General features: G+C 39.2%; 3 protein-coding genes across 3 annotated transcripts; 2 read left to right on the top strand and 1 right to left on the bottom strand.

The window, feature by feature from the left end:
* Positions 1 to 233: 233 nt before the first annotated feature.
* LOC119554380 (probable ATP-dependent RNA helicase DDX20) lies at positions 234 to 3,943 on the bottom strand. The gene is made up of 3 exons (XM_037865261.1): positions 3,676 to 3,943; positions 1,478 to 3,609; positions 234 to 1,411 (listed from the first exon to the last, which is right to left on the bottom strand). The coding sequence occupies exons 1-3, from the start codon at positions 3,863 to 3,865 to the stop codon at positions 506 to 508; spliced, it is 3,228 nt and encodes a 1,075-aa protein (XP_037721189.1). The 5' UTR covers positions 3,866 to 3,943; the 3' UTR covers positions 234 to 505.
* Positions 3,944 to 4,551: 608 nt separating this feature from the next.
* Positions 4,552 to 5,376, top strand: LOC119554230. The gene has a single exon (XM_037865060.1). It carries the CDS (start codon positions 4,666 to 4,668, stop codon positions 5,311 to 5,313), a length of 648 nt encoding a protein of 215 aa, XP_037720988.1. The 5' UTR covers positions 4,552 to 4,665; the 3' UTR covers positions 5,314 to 5,376.
* A 701-nt stretch (positions 5,377 to 6,077) lies between these two features.
* Positions 6,078 to 9,322, top strand: LOC119553262 (cytosol aminopeptidase). Its single transcript, XM_037863552.1, has 2 exons — positions 6,078 to 6,334; positions 7,030 to 9,322. The coding sequence occupies exon 2, from the start codon at positions 7,325 to 7,327 to the stop codon at positions 8,936 to 8,938; it is 1,614 nt and encodes a 537-aa protein (XP_037719480.1). The 5' UTR covers positions 6,078 to 6,334; positions 7,030 to 7,324; the 3' UTR covers positions 8,939 to 9,322.
* Positions 9,323 to 15,764: the final 6,442 nt, after the last annotated feature.

Below are 15,764 nucleotides of genomic sequence, written 5' to 3'. Positions count from 1 at the left end.
CTTTACCTTCATCCGCCTGGCCAAAACTAAGGAAAATGTTTGTTTTCCCATCTCTTAGATAAATCATTTGCTTGTGATTAAAGGGTTTTAACTTTCACATTGCGGATTAATTTGTTCAATGCGATCGCAGATGGAGTAAGCACGAGAAACAATAAATATCAAATTCAAAAAGGAAACATTTGAGGTAAGTGCGTTTTCCAACAACGAATAAAACAAATTCATAATGAAAATTCATGTTTTAATTCATTTATTTTTGGTAACAAAGTCTGCAATTTATTGTTTGCATACAAAACATTCCCCGTTCGCGTTCCAAAGTCCATAACATGGTATCAACTATCTTGATATTGAGTATTCAAATGAAAAAAAGTTTTAACAGGCTACTATATAAAGATGTAAAAAGAGAGAGACTGATACAGCCTCTTGGAACTGATCCGTTTCGTTTGTGAATAAAGTGATTAGTTAATTATACAGCCTGAGTTCCGACTAGTTTTGCTTCCATAGCAATTTAGAAGAAGTTTTGAAGGTAGTTGGCCACATGGGATGCAATGAATTCATACTGCATGTTGAATGTCTGCTGCCACAGAGATTGGGCATTGTTGGTGACGTTCTGCACGGGAATGACGTTGGTCACGGTTACAGAATCATCATCGGAATTATCATTCGAATCATCTACCGAAGGCTCAGCGGTGTTTCCTTCTCCCACAGATCCCTGAATGCTTGATCCAGCCACGCTGATGTTGCTTAGAGCTTCCTCTTCTTCTGCGGATTCATCCTCTTCTTCGGTGGAATCATAGCTATCATCTTCCTCACTCCCAGACTCATCTTCTGTGAAAACGGAGGTTGAATCATTGTCCGATCTGCCAGTAGACTCAGTTTCGTAAACTGAGGTATCAATTCCGGAGGAAGCACTCTCGTTGCTCTCCACAAAACCACTCGATGAATTGTGTTCGTCGCTCAATGATTCCTCCTCGTCCATATAGACCTCTTCACCTTCGTCATACTCATCAGTGGACTCCGATTCCGGTTCGCTTTCAATGCGGATATCATTGGCGGCTTGTGGCACTGGTGGAATGTTCATCTGATGGGTCACATGAACACTCAGCTTGTTCTGCGGCTCTAATTTTTCAAATATCAAAGATACCTGGCTTGGAGTACGCCCAAGGGACACCAAGTCGTCCTTAAGAGACTCTAAAACTTGCTTGTTGCGCTCCTTAATATTGTCATTGTAAAGTTCGAGCATGGTGGCATAGAAATTATCCAGCAATTTTGCAACATTTGCATTATTCAAATTGTTTTTCTTGCTGTAGTCGTACAGCATTTGCAACACTCTCTCACGATTTTTAACTTTTTTGAGCATATGACTTAGATTCGTACCAGGCAAAAGTGATAATTTGTTCTGCTCAACCATTTTCTGTAAAGGGAAATACGATTTTTTAGTAACTTATTGAGATTCTAGCATACTCTATTATAGACTCACCTTTAGTTTAAATTTACGTTTATCCTTAAGGTTTACATTTCTTTCAGGAAGTGCTTTTTTGTAGAGAAACAGACGACGATTTCCCTTGCCCCTCTTCACCAGGCGCTTCTTTTTGGTCTCCAATCTCTCCCAGATCAGCTCCTCATCACTTGTTGTATAGAAGGTGTCGTAGGACTTATCACTGTGATAGCCACATCCCATGCTGTCCGAACTAATGCTACTGGCATCGTCCACCGTGTTTGAGATCACCATGTTCTGTATGGTCATCGAACTGGTCTGTGTGGGGGCAGCCAGACAGTAGGTCTTGTTGTTAATTGAGTTGACTGGTGGTGCCGGCGGTGTCACTGTGGTTGGAGACGGTTCCTGGGTCAGGGTTGGTGTCAGTTCCGGCGAAATCATCTCCTCCGGGTTCAAGGTGTTATTTGTCTGCAGTTGAGAGTCTGTTCCATTATCGGGTTGATTCTCTTTGTCGTCTGTCGGTTTTATGCCTTCATCTAAGTAGTTGTCAATATAATATTCATTTACTGTGATTACTGGTGTCAACTGCATTTCGATATTTTCTGTTGTTTGCTTCTCAATCTGTGTTAAAGCATCTACAAATAACTTGGATGGACTAAGAGTTTTATTGGATTTTTCCTGCTTATTCAATGCAGTATCTTTCAAGGCTTTTTCCTCAGTCGGGGAAATGCTCTTGTTCTTTATAATTTTCTTTTCGACTTGTTTTAGTTCTTTGATATTTGGTTTCTTATTCTTTTGTGAAGTACTTGGTAAGTTTTCTAAGTCCAGTTTTTCCTTGTTAGATATGGTATTGGGCTTATCCTTTTGGTTATTATCTTTAACATTTTCTAAGGCCTCTGAAATATTTTTTGGACTAACTTGAGTTGTCTTAATGGCATCCTCCTTCTTTTGACAATTTCCTAAGGCCTCTGGAAGTTTTTTGGGAGAAACATCAGGTTTGTCAAGATCTTCACCCGAGTCCTCATTGTTTGGATTATCTTTTATAGGTGGTATGCGCTTCGTAGGCATTTCCTGTAGCGGATTGTCTTCCTTTATGAAATACTCAAAATTGTACTTATCGAAATCCCAGAAACTGAAATCCTTTGGCATTTGTTCTTTGGGAAACTCCAGAACAGACCAAGCAGTTGCGACTTTTCGGGTCATTTCCTTGAATCTCTGGCTCTCCTTCGCGGAGGCAATTAACGTGATGGCTATACCTTTTGATCCAAATCTACCGGCACGACCAATGCGATGCAGATAGGTTACATGACTATCTGGCGGATCGAGATTTACAACCAGATTGGCAAATTGCGAGTCCACACCGCGTGCCATCAAGTCGGTGACCACCAAAGTGCGCATGGTGAAGTTTCTATAGCCCTCGAAGGCATTCAAGCGCTCCGATTGTTTCATGGCTCCTGAGATCAAATGGCACTCGACACCACTGGCTGTCAGGTAGTTACTATACGAATCCGCTCGCATTTGGGAGTTGGCAAAGAGGACGGCCTGTTCGTAGGGCAATTGGTTAAAGATCTGGCCAAGGACCTGCAATTTAGCTTTCATCTCCTCTGCACTATTACGTTGCGGTGGCAACTCGTAGACAAACTGACGGATACCCAGAAGAACAGTGGCCCTTTCGGAATTTGATATAAGCATGGGGTTGTTCATGATCTTGGCCAGACGCTCATCTAAATCCTGATCGTAGGTGGCACTGCAGGCAATTATTTGGCGGTTCTTGGGCAGAACTTGTATGATTTGAGTGACTGTCTCCTGAAGGCTCTTCGTCTGATACAACTGATCCGCCTCGTCGAGGACAAGAAGAGCCAGCTTGGAGACATCCAGAACGCGATTTTGATAGAGATGCCATAGACGTCCTGGTGTTCCAATGATAACACGGCTTTTCTTGATGTGCCTGCGATCGGTGCTCACATCAGTGCCGCCGATACAGGCCGCCGATTGAAAGTCCTTGAAGAATTCGCACAGATAAAAAAAGGTGTCCTGCACCTGAATGGCCAGCTCTCGAGTTGGAACCACTATCAAGGCATGAGGTCGTGTCATACCACCGCGATAGCCCTGCATGGCGGCTATAACATAGATCAGCGTCTTGCCGGTTCCGCTTTTGGACTGTACCAGCAGATCTGTGAATATGTTATACCCATTAATGGTAAGACCTCTGTAAATCATGTATTTTGCGACATATTTACCCATATCACTCAGTGCCATGGGTATGGCAGCCGCCTGAATCTTCGTTGGCGTCACAAAATTGTGGCGCTTCAATCCCCTTAGTAGCTTTGGCGACAGACGCAGTTCCGCAAAGGTTTTCACCTGGCCAGGCTCCACATCCTTGCTCCTCTGCTCCCCGCGGGACAAGTTGTGCGCCATTTTGCGCTCCATCCTATATGATTTTCCTATTTTTCTAGCAATTTCAAAAGTTTCTGTCGTCTCAAAAAATGTTTTCCTTTGAAGTGAGACCACAGCGTTACCGGCCAAATAATGACGAGTTAGAAGAAATATACCAACCAGATGTTATTGGTTGTCAAAAAATATACCGAAATCTTTCAGGGGAACTTTTAGCCAATATCCCAGCCATGGTTGCTGTCGCCACTACCTTTTCAGCAGTGACTCATATGAAAGCAAATAAGAACACTACTTAACAAAATAAAAGTTTAAAAATACGTAATACGTAATGTGAAGAACATTTAATCGAGTCCAAGCATTTTTATAGACAATTTTTTTTAAAGAAAATTAAATTATTTGAAATATATATATATATATATACACAATCATTAAACAGTTTGCTATTTAGATAGGGTCTATAATTTTCAGATTTATTCTTTCGAGAGTGTTCTGTTAAACGAATCTTTTAAATATATACTTTTGAAAGTATAAGGTTAATGTTAATCTTATTTTGTACTCAATCAATTAGAAAGCCTGTAACAATAATTAAGTTTATATTACTTTTTTCGGTAAAAGAAAGTTCATATTTAAACTAAAGTTTCTATGTATTTATTTATATTTATAATTATATATAGATTAAGAATATGCACCATAGCTTTTTCTTAGCAATCAGTCTTTTGTTTGAAATTTTCTGTCCGAACCTACAATGTCAGATCACCTACACCTCATTGAATAACAGATACAAAATTTATTTTTCCTTTTAAAAATCGTTTCTTCCAACTCGAAATTCCAAAAACATGTTCAAGGCCAAGATACGCGACATTGGATATTTTGTGCTGCTGACATCGCTGCACCTGTGCTCAGATCTTCAGCCCGTTGTCGAGGCTCATGCCAATATCAAAACAGTTTATCCCTCAGTGGATCGTAACCTAACGCTCCAACTGGGCTATATCTATAATCACTGGATGTTTGTCAATGCAATAATGTATTCCCTGCTGGTTATGATAGGACTTTGGTACATTCGACATTTGCAATATACCGAGGGACTGGAATCGGAGGAAAAAAAGGGAATCCTTAAGGAACCAAAAACTGCAGCTGAGGTGAAAAATAATTGGATCAGTCGAAATAGAAAAGATTCCACCACGGAATTGGGACCCTTTTCGTGGAATATGTTCTTTCTATTTGCACTACCCTGGATCTTGACTTTTGTGGCCGGTGGATTGATTAACTACATGCGATTACATAAGGTTATTCAGCATTTCTGCATTTCCAACTGGAGGGCCATTCAACTCTATGGAGAGCTACGTGTGCTCTTTTTGCACCGTCTTCTGGCCGTTGCTTTGATACCCTATTGGTCGCAGATAGTTGGTGGCGGAGTATCCTTGGAGGAGGCTTCCAATCTGCCCGGAAATTACATCAACATTGAAACACATCTGTTGGACTGAGCGTGGAACTTTTGATTTAACTTTTGTATGTTTGTTGGAAGTCTAAATTATAGAAATAAAAAATATATACAAGTCTTTATTTTTTGAAATTCTCTCTCTGTTGTTTTTTATTTTTGTTAGGTATTATGAAACGTTGGATGAAGCTTGGTTTTTATCAAGCTCATTGATCTTTCTTTCATTTATCAATTGTTTTAAAAAACGGTTCAGTAATTTTGTTAATGTACTTTTCACCCTCCACTTTATACTTTGTATATGCACACTTCAACTAAAGTGATGGCTTGGTTTAATTTGTCAACATTATTTTTATTGTTCATACTTCTGTTGTTCCGCCTGCGACAATAAAAGACATTTTCTATCAACAGAAGAATAAACTTTCCATGAAGTTTCCTGCACCGCTTTGCATTTTATTGTTGGGAAAAACTTTTCCACAACGTGGGAAATGTGCGGCAAACAGTTTTTCTTGCGCAGTTTTATTGAGTGAGAATAAAAGTTAAAGGAGTAGGTAAATTTGGAAGTGCAACCAGCCCAGTTTTTTAAATTGAAAAATAACATTTTGAGATCTAATAACACAAATTTAAAATATTTAACGATTCAGATTAAATAAATTCTTTCCTATATATATAGTGACGGTAAGAAAGGCCCATAAAAATATAATTAATAGTTATAAGGACATTACAGATGTTGGCCCATTAAATAATAAACTATTACAGAAATCCCGACATCACCGACATGACAGTCAACAGATCAGAGTTCACTATAAAACGAGATTTCCCCGAGAGTATTTCAAAATTATACCCAAATAAACATTTTATGTAAATTGTATTTGTGCCGAACGTTATTCGCGTTTTGGACTCTCAAAATATCGAGCAGTGCAATCGACAGGATCAGCAGGAGCTGTGTCGGTCAACAGACAGGGATACACGACACTTCCAAGGATCGCTACTTGAGTTCTCCATTGGCAACGCACACATTCGGAACCGCTTTCGATTCCCCTCTTTCGGTCCACTGTTTTGACTTGCCGGTAAGTAATGTATTTCTGTAACTCAAGATTTAAGTTTTGTGTCTCAACCTCATATCTGAAATGTCTTATCCGCAAGATACTTAAAAGATATACCCTTGCAGAGGGAGTTTTGATACACTTGCACATTTAGTAGGCAATGAACATTATTTGGCGGAAATTGAAACTTGTACCAGCTAAAATACTTAAAAATTGCAAAAAAATATATATTTCTTAAAAAAGGAAACATGTACCCGCTTTATATACCCTTTACATGTAGAGATGTAAAAGGGTATTTTGCATTCGGGGAAAAGTTTGTAACAGGTAAAAGGATGCGTTTCCTACCCAAAACGTTTGATCCTACAGCTTAAAAGCTAAAAAAAGTTATCTAAAAGGTATTGCTCGCGTAAATACCTATTGATTTTGCCACGCCCACTCTACCGCCCACGATCGCCCATATCGCTTAAATTTGTCATTACCATATTTTAAAATCGGGTGTAGGTGGCGCTTTTCAATCTCGCTTTGCTGCTGGTAAATCTCAATATCCCTTTTACTCCCTTTAGCTGAATATAAGGTATCTGATAGTCGAGTTACTCGACTATAGCGTTGTTCCTTATTGTATTTTTGTTTGCTCTATAATTTTTTAACGTGTTGCTCGCTGACACTTCTCAGTTTGAAATTCCATTTTCTAACCGATCTAGTAATCCATTTCTTTGCAGTTAATAACAAATTGTTCGGGTTGATTTAGTCTTTCGGTTTTAAACAAGGAAAGCAGACGCATTTCTTTTGTTTTATTTTTTACAACACATTTTGAGTTATCAAATGAAATATTTTTGAACATATTTTTTTGGACACTTGACAAAACTTCCGAACGGTGGAGACTCAAAATTGTTTGATCCAGTTTTAGAGACCAACATACCACACTACAGACAAAAAGCAGTTGTCAAAATTGTGCATAAAACATAAAGATCGTATACACAGTCGTAGATATAATAATAGATCGTGTTAAACAATATGCGTGGACAACTGTTGCTGAAGGGACCGGCATTGGCCAGGAGTTTGAGCCGAGTTCGAGTGAGTGTGGTGCCGACGTGTCAGATTGGATCGGTTCGCCATGTGACCGCCGGCTGTGGAGCTGGAGATGCCGTGAAGGGCGGCAAGGGAATCGTATTGGGTCTCTACGAGAAGGAATCGGGCAAGGGACCTCGACTCACACCCGCCGGCGAGAAATTCGACGATCGTGTCCAGGGCAAATTATCGGAATTGGTCTGCGAGACGAAATTGACAGGACGTCTGGGTCGCGGCAAGGTCTTCAATAATGTGGACAACGATTTCCGTTCGATTTGCGTGGTCGGAGTTGGCCTCGAAGGCATAGCCTTCAATGAGCTGGAAATGCTGGACGAGGGCATGGAGAATGTGCGCATAGCCGCCGGCATTGGAGCCCGATCACTGCAGAGTATTGGTTGCTCGGAGGTGCATGTGGACAATATGGACTATGCCGAACAGGCCGCCGAAGGTGCCGCTCTGGCCATTTGGCGGTACGAGGAGAATCTGGCCAAGAAGTATCGCAGCACTATACCGAAACTGGAGCTACATGGTTCACCGGATGTCGAATCCTGGACTAGGGGCCTCTTCAAGGCGGAGGCACAGAATTTGGCCAGAAGACTTTCCGATGCCCCCGCCAATTGTATGACACCGACCATTGTGGCCCAGGCTGCCGTGGATGCCCTGTGTCCTTGCGGCATCACCGTGGAGGTTCGAACTATGGAATGGATTGAACAGCAGCATCTGAATTCCTTCCTCATGATTGCCAAGGGCAGCTGTGAGCCACCCGTTCTCCTGGAGGTGGCCTATTGCGGTACTGCCCCCGAGGATAAACCCATACTGCTGGTGGGCCAAGGCATTACCTTCAATTCCGGTGGTATCAACCTGCGTCCTTGCAAGGGAATGGATGAATTCCGGGGGGATCTCACCGGTGCTGCTTCAATTTTGGCCGCCATGCGAGCGGCTGCCGCCTTATCCTTGCCCATCAATATTACGGCCGTGATACCACTCTGCGAAAACCTACCCTCCGGAATGTCCTGCAAGCCGGGCGATGTGGTAACCCTACTGAATTCCAAATCCCTGGCCGTGCGAAATATCAGCAGAACGGGTGTGGTGGTCATCTCGGATCCCATGCTATATGGTCAGATTACGTACAAACCGCGACTCGTTGTGGATGTGGGTTCCATGTGCAAGGGTGTCAAGAAGGCGGTGGGCGGTGGAGCCACTGGAATCTGGTCGAACTCACATTACATCTGGAAACAATTCCAGAGGGCTGGATCCTTGACCGGCGATCGCCTGTGGCGATTCCCCCTGTGGCGGTACTACAAGGATCGTGTGGCCGAACACCTGAGCTTCGATCTTCTGAACGATGGCGAGGGCTATGCCTCATCCTGTCTGGCAGCTGCTGTCCTCCATGAACTCGTGCCCTGCAGCGATTGGGCCCATCTGGACACCTATGGCACTGGACTGCTGAGCACCTACGGACTGATACCCTATCTCACTGCTGGAAGGATGACGGGCAGGCCCACAAGGACACTGGTGCAGTTCCTCTACCAAATCGCCTGTCCCGAACAGCCCAAATAGGTTATGTTCGATCTGTTCGATGTAGGCTATGAAGACTACGATTACGTTTTGGTTGATTCTTTGACAGGCGACTCTTGAGACCCCGGGTATTGGATGTTTGGCTTCAAGTGTATATGTATATATCGAGATATGAGATGGTGTTGAGATGATATGCAACCCATCGTTTTTAGCTGTTGACCGACGTCCCAGGACCAGGGACCAGACCTCGTTCAATGTTTGTATTTAATGTTCATGACTCGGCCGCATCCCGGGGCTGAGTTGGCTGGCAAAGATTGTCTCGAGTCCAAAAATCTCTAAATTGACACAGATAAATCATTGTATCACTCACTTCTTATCCCTTTCGGCTGTCAACCAGATGTAATAAATTGTAGGGTCATTCAAGAATTCAATGTGTTTTTACCATATCGGTTTTTAAGTAGGTGATTACAGGTACATTTTTATGGCGAAACAATATTGATATGGGAAACAAAATATAAAATATTTTAGTCTTTGCGTTGAATCGCGACTTATGTATATAGATTAAAACGAAGCAAAATGTGTGGAATCCATTAAATTCTTTAGTTTTATATTTTTATTATTTTTAAAATTAAAATAGTAAGATATATCCATGTATATAAGATTTAAGGTCCTTAAAACTAACTGAATACATTTTACTGACGATAACCATTTTTCTATTAGCTCTTTAAAAGTCCAACCGATTCCTTTAACCCTTTTTCAGGCCAACTATTAGCCACAGCCTGGACCAATTTTATGCGTTTCTGGGTGGAAAATATACCCACTAAACTGCAGTCCAAGGTCCTTAGACTGGCCAACGTCAAAGTCAGACAAACACAAAGAGCTGCCGAATTCCACCCACTCTGCAAACTAATTCGACTTTTGGCATATCAATGAGGCGACCAAATTGAAGGATGAGAATACTGGGGATGTCTCGAGGACTGGAGCGACAGGATATCCAAGAGTTTATGGCAAAGTTTTCAGCACGTTATTGATGTCCGGCTCAGCTTGGCTAAATTTCAAACTTTGCCGGCACACAAGACGTGCCATTTTGGCCTGGGACAATTGAAAGGCTTACTCCATTGCAATCTATTTGTCGACTAATTCAATCGACCGATGTAAAAACGGTTTAGATTAATACTCCAGCGAGGACAGATTGCAAAAAACTACACGAAAAACTAGACTCACATGCATTTTAAAACAATTTTTCAGAGAGTTGCCTGCAATTGACACCACATCATTTATCATTATCCGGAAATTCAATTGAGGTTTCGATTTCGATTTTTTGTCGACAAAGTGCTAATTGAGTTCGTGGATTAATAAGTGTGAGAGTGGGCAGGGCAGCTAATCTGTCAATGTCAATATTATAGTATAGGCCCCATGTTTGGCTTTAAAAATATTTTGCACACATTTTTCACGGACCAGCGAAAATTTGTGGCCATGCACTGGCAAAATGTGAATTTTTTTTTTTGGTAAAACAAATGTGATTTAAACGGGAGTAAAAAAAATGAAATCTGTTTTTAACGAAAAATATTTAAAAATAATATTTTTGTTTTAAATATTTTAAGATAAAATAATTCCAGCTCGAAATATATTTTAATTATGCCCTTAACATTTTGGTTCTCTACACATTCAAGGTTTAAATATTATTTAAATTTAATTATATTAAAAAGTGTTGTAAATAGTTTTTGGGGCAGTGAGTGGTTTCACGGTCCCTGCCCAAAATCAGCGTTTTGAATAATTATTCCAGGAGCTTCTTGTACGGCAGTGTAGCTCATTCCCCGCCCTGTCAACTTTGGTAATGATAAAGTGTTTCATTATGAGCCTGGCAACCCTCTTGTATGGAAATCGTGGAAAACTGCTGACAGCAAAGTGCCCCAAAAAAAGGGGGCAGCCAAAAATGAGGAAAAGCAGGGGGCGGGGCCGCCGACAACCTGTTCTGTGTGAGAGGTGTAAAAACTTTTATGGGTTAATTTTGTACTGCTCTCCGTCTTTTTTTTTGGCAGTGTTGTCAGCAAGTTGGTAGCCTGCCAAGTGAGCTTCCGCTTTTCCTGGCTTGAAACTATTAAAGTGTCACGTGGTTAAAAATAGTTGCCGCACATTGGGGGAGATTAATTTTGGGGGGTAATTAAAGGAAAGGGACAGGTTGTCACTTCAATATGATCTGCTGACAACTTCTCAGAATTTTAAACTTGTGTTTCAAACTTAGGTATTTTCAGAACTTTGAAAACATGCATGAAAGTATGATCCAATTAGGTGCTTCATTTGTAATAAGTTTTATTAAAGTTTTACCCTTTGAAGGTATTTATCCCCATGTCATTTGTTTTTAATTATTATTTAAGCTTCTTACCCATTAAGGATGATATTTCTTATTAAATAAGAAAATGTATGTATTAAATGTATTCTTTTGAATTTACTATAAATTATAAATAATTGGTTTATTAAAAATAATATGCTTTAAATAAAATCGGTGGATTGATCCGTATTAATAAACAATTTGTCTTGATTAAAAATAATGACTGTACATCCGGCTGAATGCCTTTCAGCCTCAGATAATTAAAAACAAAGGTCAGATTGCGAGTCAGTTGCCCTTTGGCCGCCATTTGGATGTCACGGCGATATGATCAACCTCTGTCCATCTCTTGGCCATCTTAATTTCCCCCATCCGCCTCTGTGCATTGTTATTTATGACGGCCATTGGCAGGAAACGGATATGCGTGCTCGGACGTCAACGTGTCACAGTCAGCAGAGGATATCCAAGTGGCCCCAATGCATTGGCATGCAATGCCATTTGGCTGGACGAGTTGGCCAGTAGACAAATCGTTTCGACCATGTCTGCAGACCACCCACATCTCACCAACCAACTGCCAGGCCCAACCCATCTAACCACCCACATTTTGATGGATGCAGTTGGCCCGTTGTGATTGGTGACTGTCAGAAAGGTCAGCTGGCGAACTGCGATGCTGTCGATAAGGTTCCAAGGTTGAAGACCATGAAAAGGGAGAAGCACAATGCCATACATGTGTTTTGTAAATGTGGAGTCCAATAGCTTTATTTGAGTAAGCCATTAAAAATAAATGATGGCAGCGTGTGAACATTGCTTTAAAAATTAAACTGTTGTGATGTGTATAAAGTAAATGTGTTTTAACGTGTAATAGTTACATCTAAACCATGGGACAAGCACACTTAAAATATAAACATTACAATATTAAATACAAATATTATGAGTGAAGGGTGATGAATGCATTTTAAACAACTAATATACCACTTTATATTGAGTACCATAGATATGTTTACACCCATTTAAAGTGTTTATATATTTTTCTCTAATTATAAGTAAAAAAATACTGGGTACTTTTGGATAAGAACATTTAAAATCGTTTAAATTAGGCTTTTCAAAGATTCATTCAAAATGGACTCCGCTTACAAAGTCATATTTTACCAATTTTATATATTTATGGTATTTTGTAAATTTCGATTAGCTTAAATCTTTTAATTACTACAATCCTGAATAAATATTTCGTGTGCAACCTACACCCAAATAAAAATTCCCCAAAATAGTTTTGGCTAAGGCTAAGGGCAATTTTGTGGCTGGTGCAGTGGCACAGTCAGTGCCAAAAATACACAGCCATAACAAGTCCATTTAAGGGGCATATTAAGCACACCGGTTGTGCTGCGTGTTTTGTGTGGTTGCTCCTCTAGTTGTTTGCGCTGCTATGCTGCACTATGCGTAGTGCCCATAAATGTTGTGGTCAGTGTAACTCTCCCCCAATTCCGGCCAGACCTCCGCCCACAAAACCACAGAATAGCCGAGCGATGGAATGAAGTCGCTTTTAATTAATGCCACAGCACATTCAGGGTGCATAATTTGGAAAAGGGGAGCCATACGTTTACGAAGGGCAATGCTAAATTAAAATTCTCCCTCATTTTCCATTCAATTTCAGGATGCCATTTTAGCAGCTATTTGTGCTCAGGTTATTGAGTCAAATTAATTCAGCTTATATCAGTCCTTGAAAATGTGTTTTTACTAACTACAAATTTTCAGCAAATGCTCTTTTAATTTAATTGCTCTTGATCCAGTTGTTTGCATTTAATTACTTTCATTCAATGCCGGCTGCAACGAATTTTATTTTTGCATGCCACAAAAATGAACGTAAACATTTAGCAGGCAATTTAATTAAAATAATTTCGGTAATGAGTTAAAGTATTTTGGAAGGGCAAGTATTTTTAACAGGTTGTGTGTGAAGGGAATTACAATATTTACCACAATTTATTTTTATTGAAAGCTAAGTGAAAATATTTTCCTATCGGAAAATAACACAATTTAAGATAAATTAGAGAGCATATCACATTCTGTCAATCTGAAGCACATTCGAATTCATGGCATACATTTCAGAGACGTCTAAACTCCACCAAAAAAAATGCGTAGCTGTCACGGAAAATCCACTTAAAATGACTGTCAACTGTCAAAGTGTCACCTGTTCGAGCCTAGCGGGAAAAAGACGTTACCAGAGATCCGTGAAAACCGTGAAAACGGAGCAATAATCGTGAAAATTGCTGAGATAGAACACTATTGTCACTTCTTTTTTTTCTTTTTTTCTTATATAAATTTTTTTTGGTCACTCCTTGATTTTTTTTTTTTGTTGCCATTGCCTTTGTGCCGAATTTTCGCGCACAATTGAGAATTTATAAAAAGCGGATGTTGTGTTTTCCGGCGAAAAAAACTTGGCTGCATCCATGGCAAGGAAAGTTTTCCAAAAAGAAATGGAAAAAAAATGATTCGCGTTCACCAAAAACGAGGCAAACTTGATTCAATTCACAGACGTAAATGAAAAAACAGAATGACGGCGACGGTGGCCAAAAGTCAAGGCAACAACACTGGGTCCTTGGTAATCAAAGCGCAATGAAAAGCCGGCTTAAATGCATTTGGGCCAAGGGTAAAAGGAGCCAAGGGAGGAATGAATAAGGGCATTAAAAACAGGGGTGAAAAAATACTTGAATTAGTTTATTTTTCTTTTGTTCAAGTGGCTATGAATTTAAGGAGTTAAGCTAATTTTAATTTGTGAGTACATTCATTGAAGAAAAATATAAATGTTAAGCTGAACCAGTTTTTGTTTTTTAGTTAATTCATATTTTCTTAATAAATGTTTGTTTAGGTTAAGACTTAATACAACTTTTACGTATTAAAAGTATTTAAATTTAATTTCAATATTAAACATTTATATATATTTCTTAGAAAAAAGAATTCACATTAAGTGGTTAATTAAGATATAATAAAAATTGAAAGCTTTAAAATTATTTAAATTCTATTTTCAATATTTAATATTCATTTATTTTTTAGATAATAAACAATATGTAAAAATATATTTTTTAATTATGATTTTACGTTTTGTTTATTTAATATATTTCAAATTGTATTATCAGTGTTTAGTAATTTCAATTAACTACTAAATCATGAACGTTAAATTTTGCATATCTAAATATTTCTTGACATATGTACATTGTAATCCATAGCAACGTAAAATATTTCATGCAAATAGGCTTCATTCAAATATTATGCCGCAATTTATTGGCTTTCCATTTAAATAGAAAAAAAGATTGAAATTGCACGCATAAATATTTCGTCACAATTTCCCGCCAACTTACAATGCACACATGCATCCTCTGTCTTTCGGAAATGTATGAAAACCTAGCTTTTGGTTTGCTGAAATTAAATTTTCAATTATGCGCAATGGATTATGTAATTCTGTGCCAAACACTGATTGCGTTTAATATTGTATTTTAATGGTGTGCACCATTTTCATTTTGTTTTCTATTTTTGTTTGATTTATTTGACGTCGAACCCGCAAAATCTCATTTGTTTTCATGGACTAAACGACAGTTTTTGTGTCCGGCTCATTTGGAAAATACGATGTTATATTATTTTTTTATTTTTTGCATTGCAAATTGATATTTTGACACAGCGAATGAAAGATATACGGAAATTTGCCAGCCTGTGACATAATTGGATTTGATAAAGCTTATAATGAGGCCCATTGCAGCAGTCCCATTTCCTCGATAAATAAACAAAAATAAATATTCACGCTTGAAAATGTTTTTGGGTGTAACAAGCAACACAAGGCTTAACACGTTGATAAGCCGGTTTCTTATCCGCCGGAAAACCCAAATCAAAAGCACCGACAACTTGATCCCATTTGGCCAAGAAAAATATCCCCAAAAAAAGGAAAAAGGTGGAAAAGGCAAAAAAAAAACAACTGAGCGCACACATGGGCTATCAAAATATCCTTTGCCCAAAGTCCTTGGCAATCCAATTGAATTATGTTGCCAAGCATTGTGAGCCGGTCCGAAGGCTGTCAGCCATTTGAGCCAGGTTAGAGCCAGGTTTTTCCTCTTTTTTGCTTACACATTTTCTTCTTAACTTTATCGTTAAATATTCAATATTTTCCTGCCCCAACTTTATCAATAAATCAGTTTAATTAGGTGATACCATAGAGTTCTTACTTAATGAGTTTTCGAAGCGCAATCATTCCAATATTACCATCTCAATACTGAGGCAAACTGCCTTCCCATCGCTTCAATTCCAACTTTTCTTACCTTTTTTGCTCTCTCAACGAGTTTACTCTTTCGGCAAACTGTTATACGGATTGAACACATTTGGGATATTAAAGGCAGCCTCCTTTTCGGTGTTACTTGCATAAAATTTTATGGCCATTTTTGGGCTTTTACGGACCTGCCAAGTGACTTGCCAAAAGAATATTTTTGTTTTTAATTTATTTTTCTGTGCACAGGAATGCCAAAGGAAAATTAAAATTGATTTTTCACGGTTGAATGG

This window comes from Drosophila subpulchrella, chromosome 3L (assembly GCF_014743375.2).
Source record: "Drosophila subpulchrella strain 33 F10 #4 breed RU33 chromosome 3L, RU_Dsub_v1.1 Primary Assembly, whole genome shotgun sequence".
Taxonomy (NCBI): Eukaryota; Metazoa; Arthropoda; class Insecta; order Diptera; family Drosophilidae; genus Drosophila; species Drosophila subpulchrella.
Note: the sequence above shows the minus strand (reverse complement) of the source record. Positions and strands in the feature narration are given on the sequence as shown.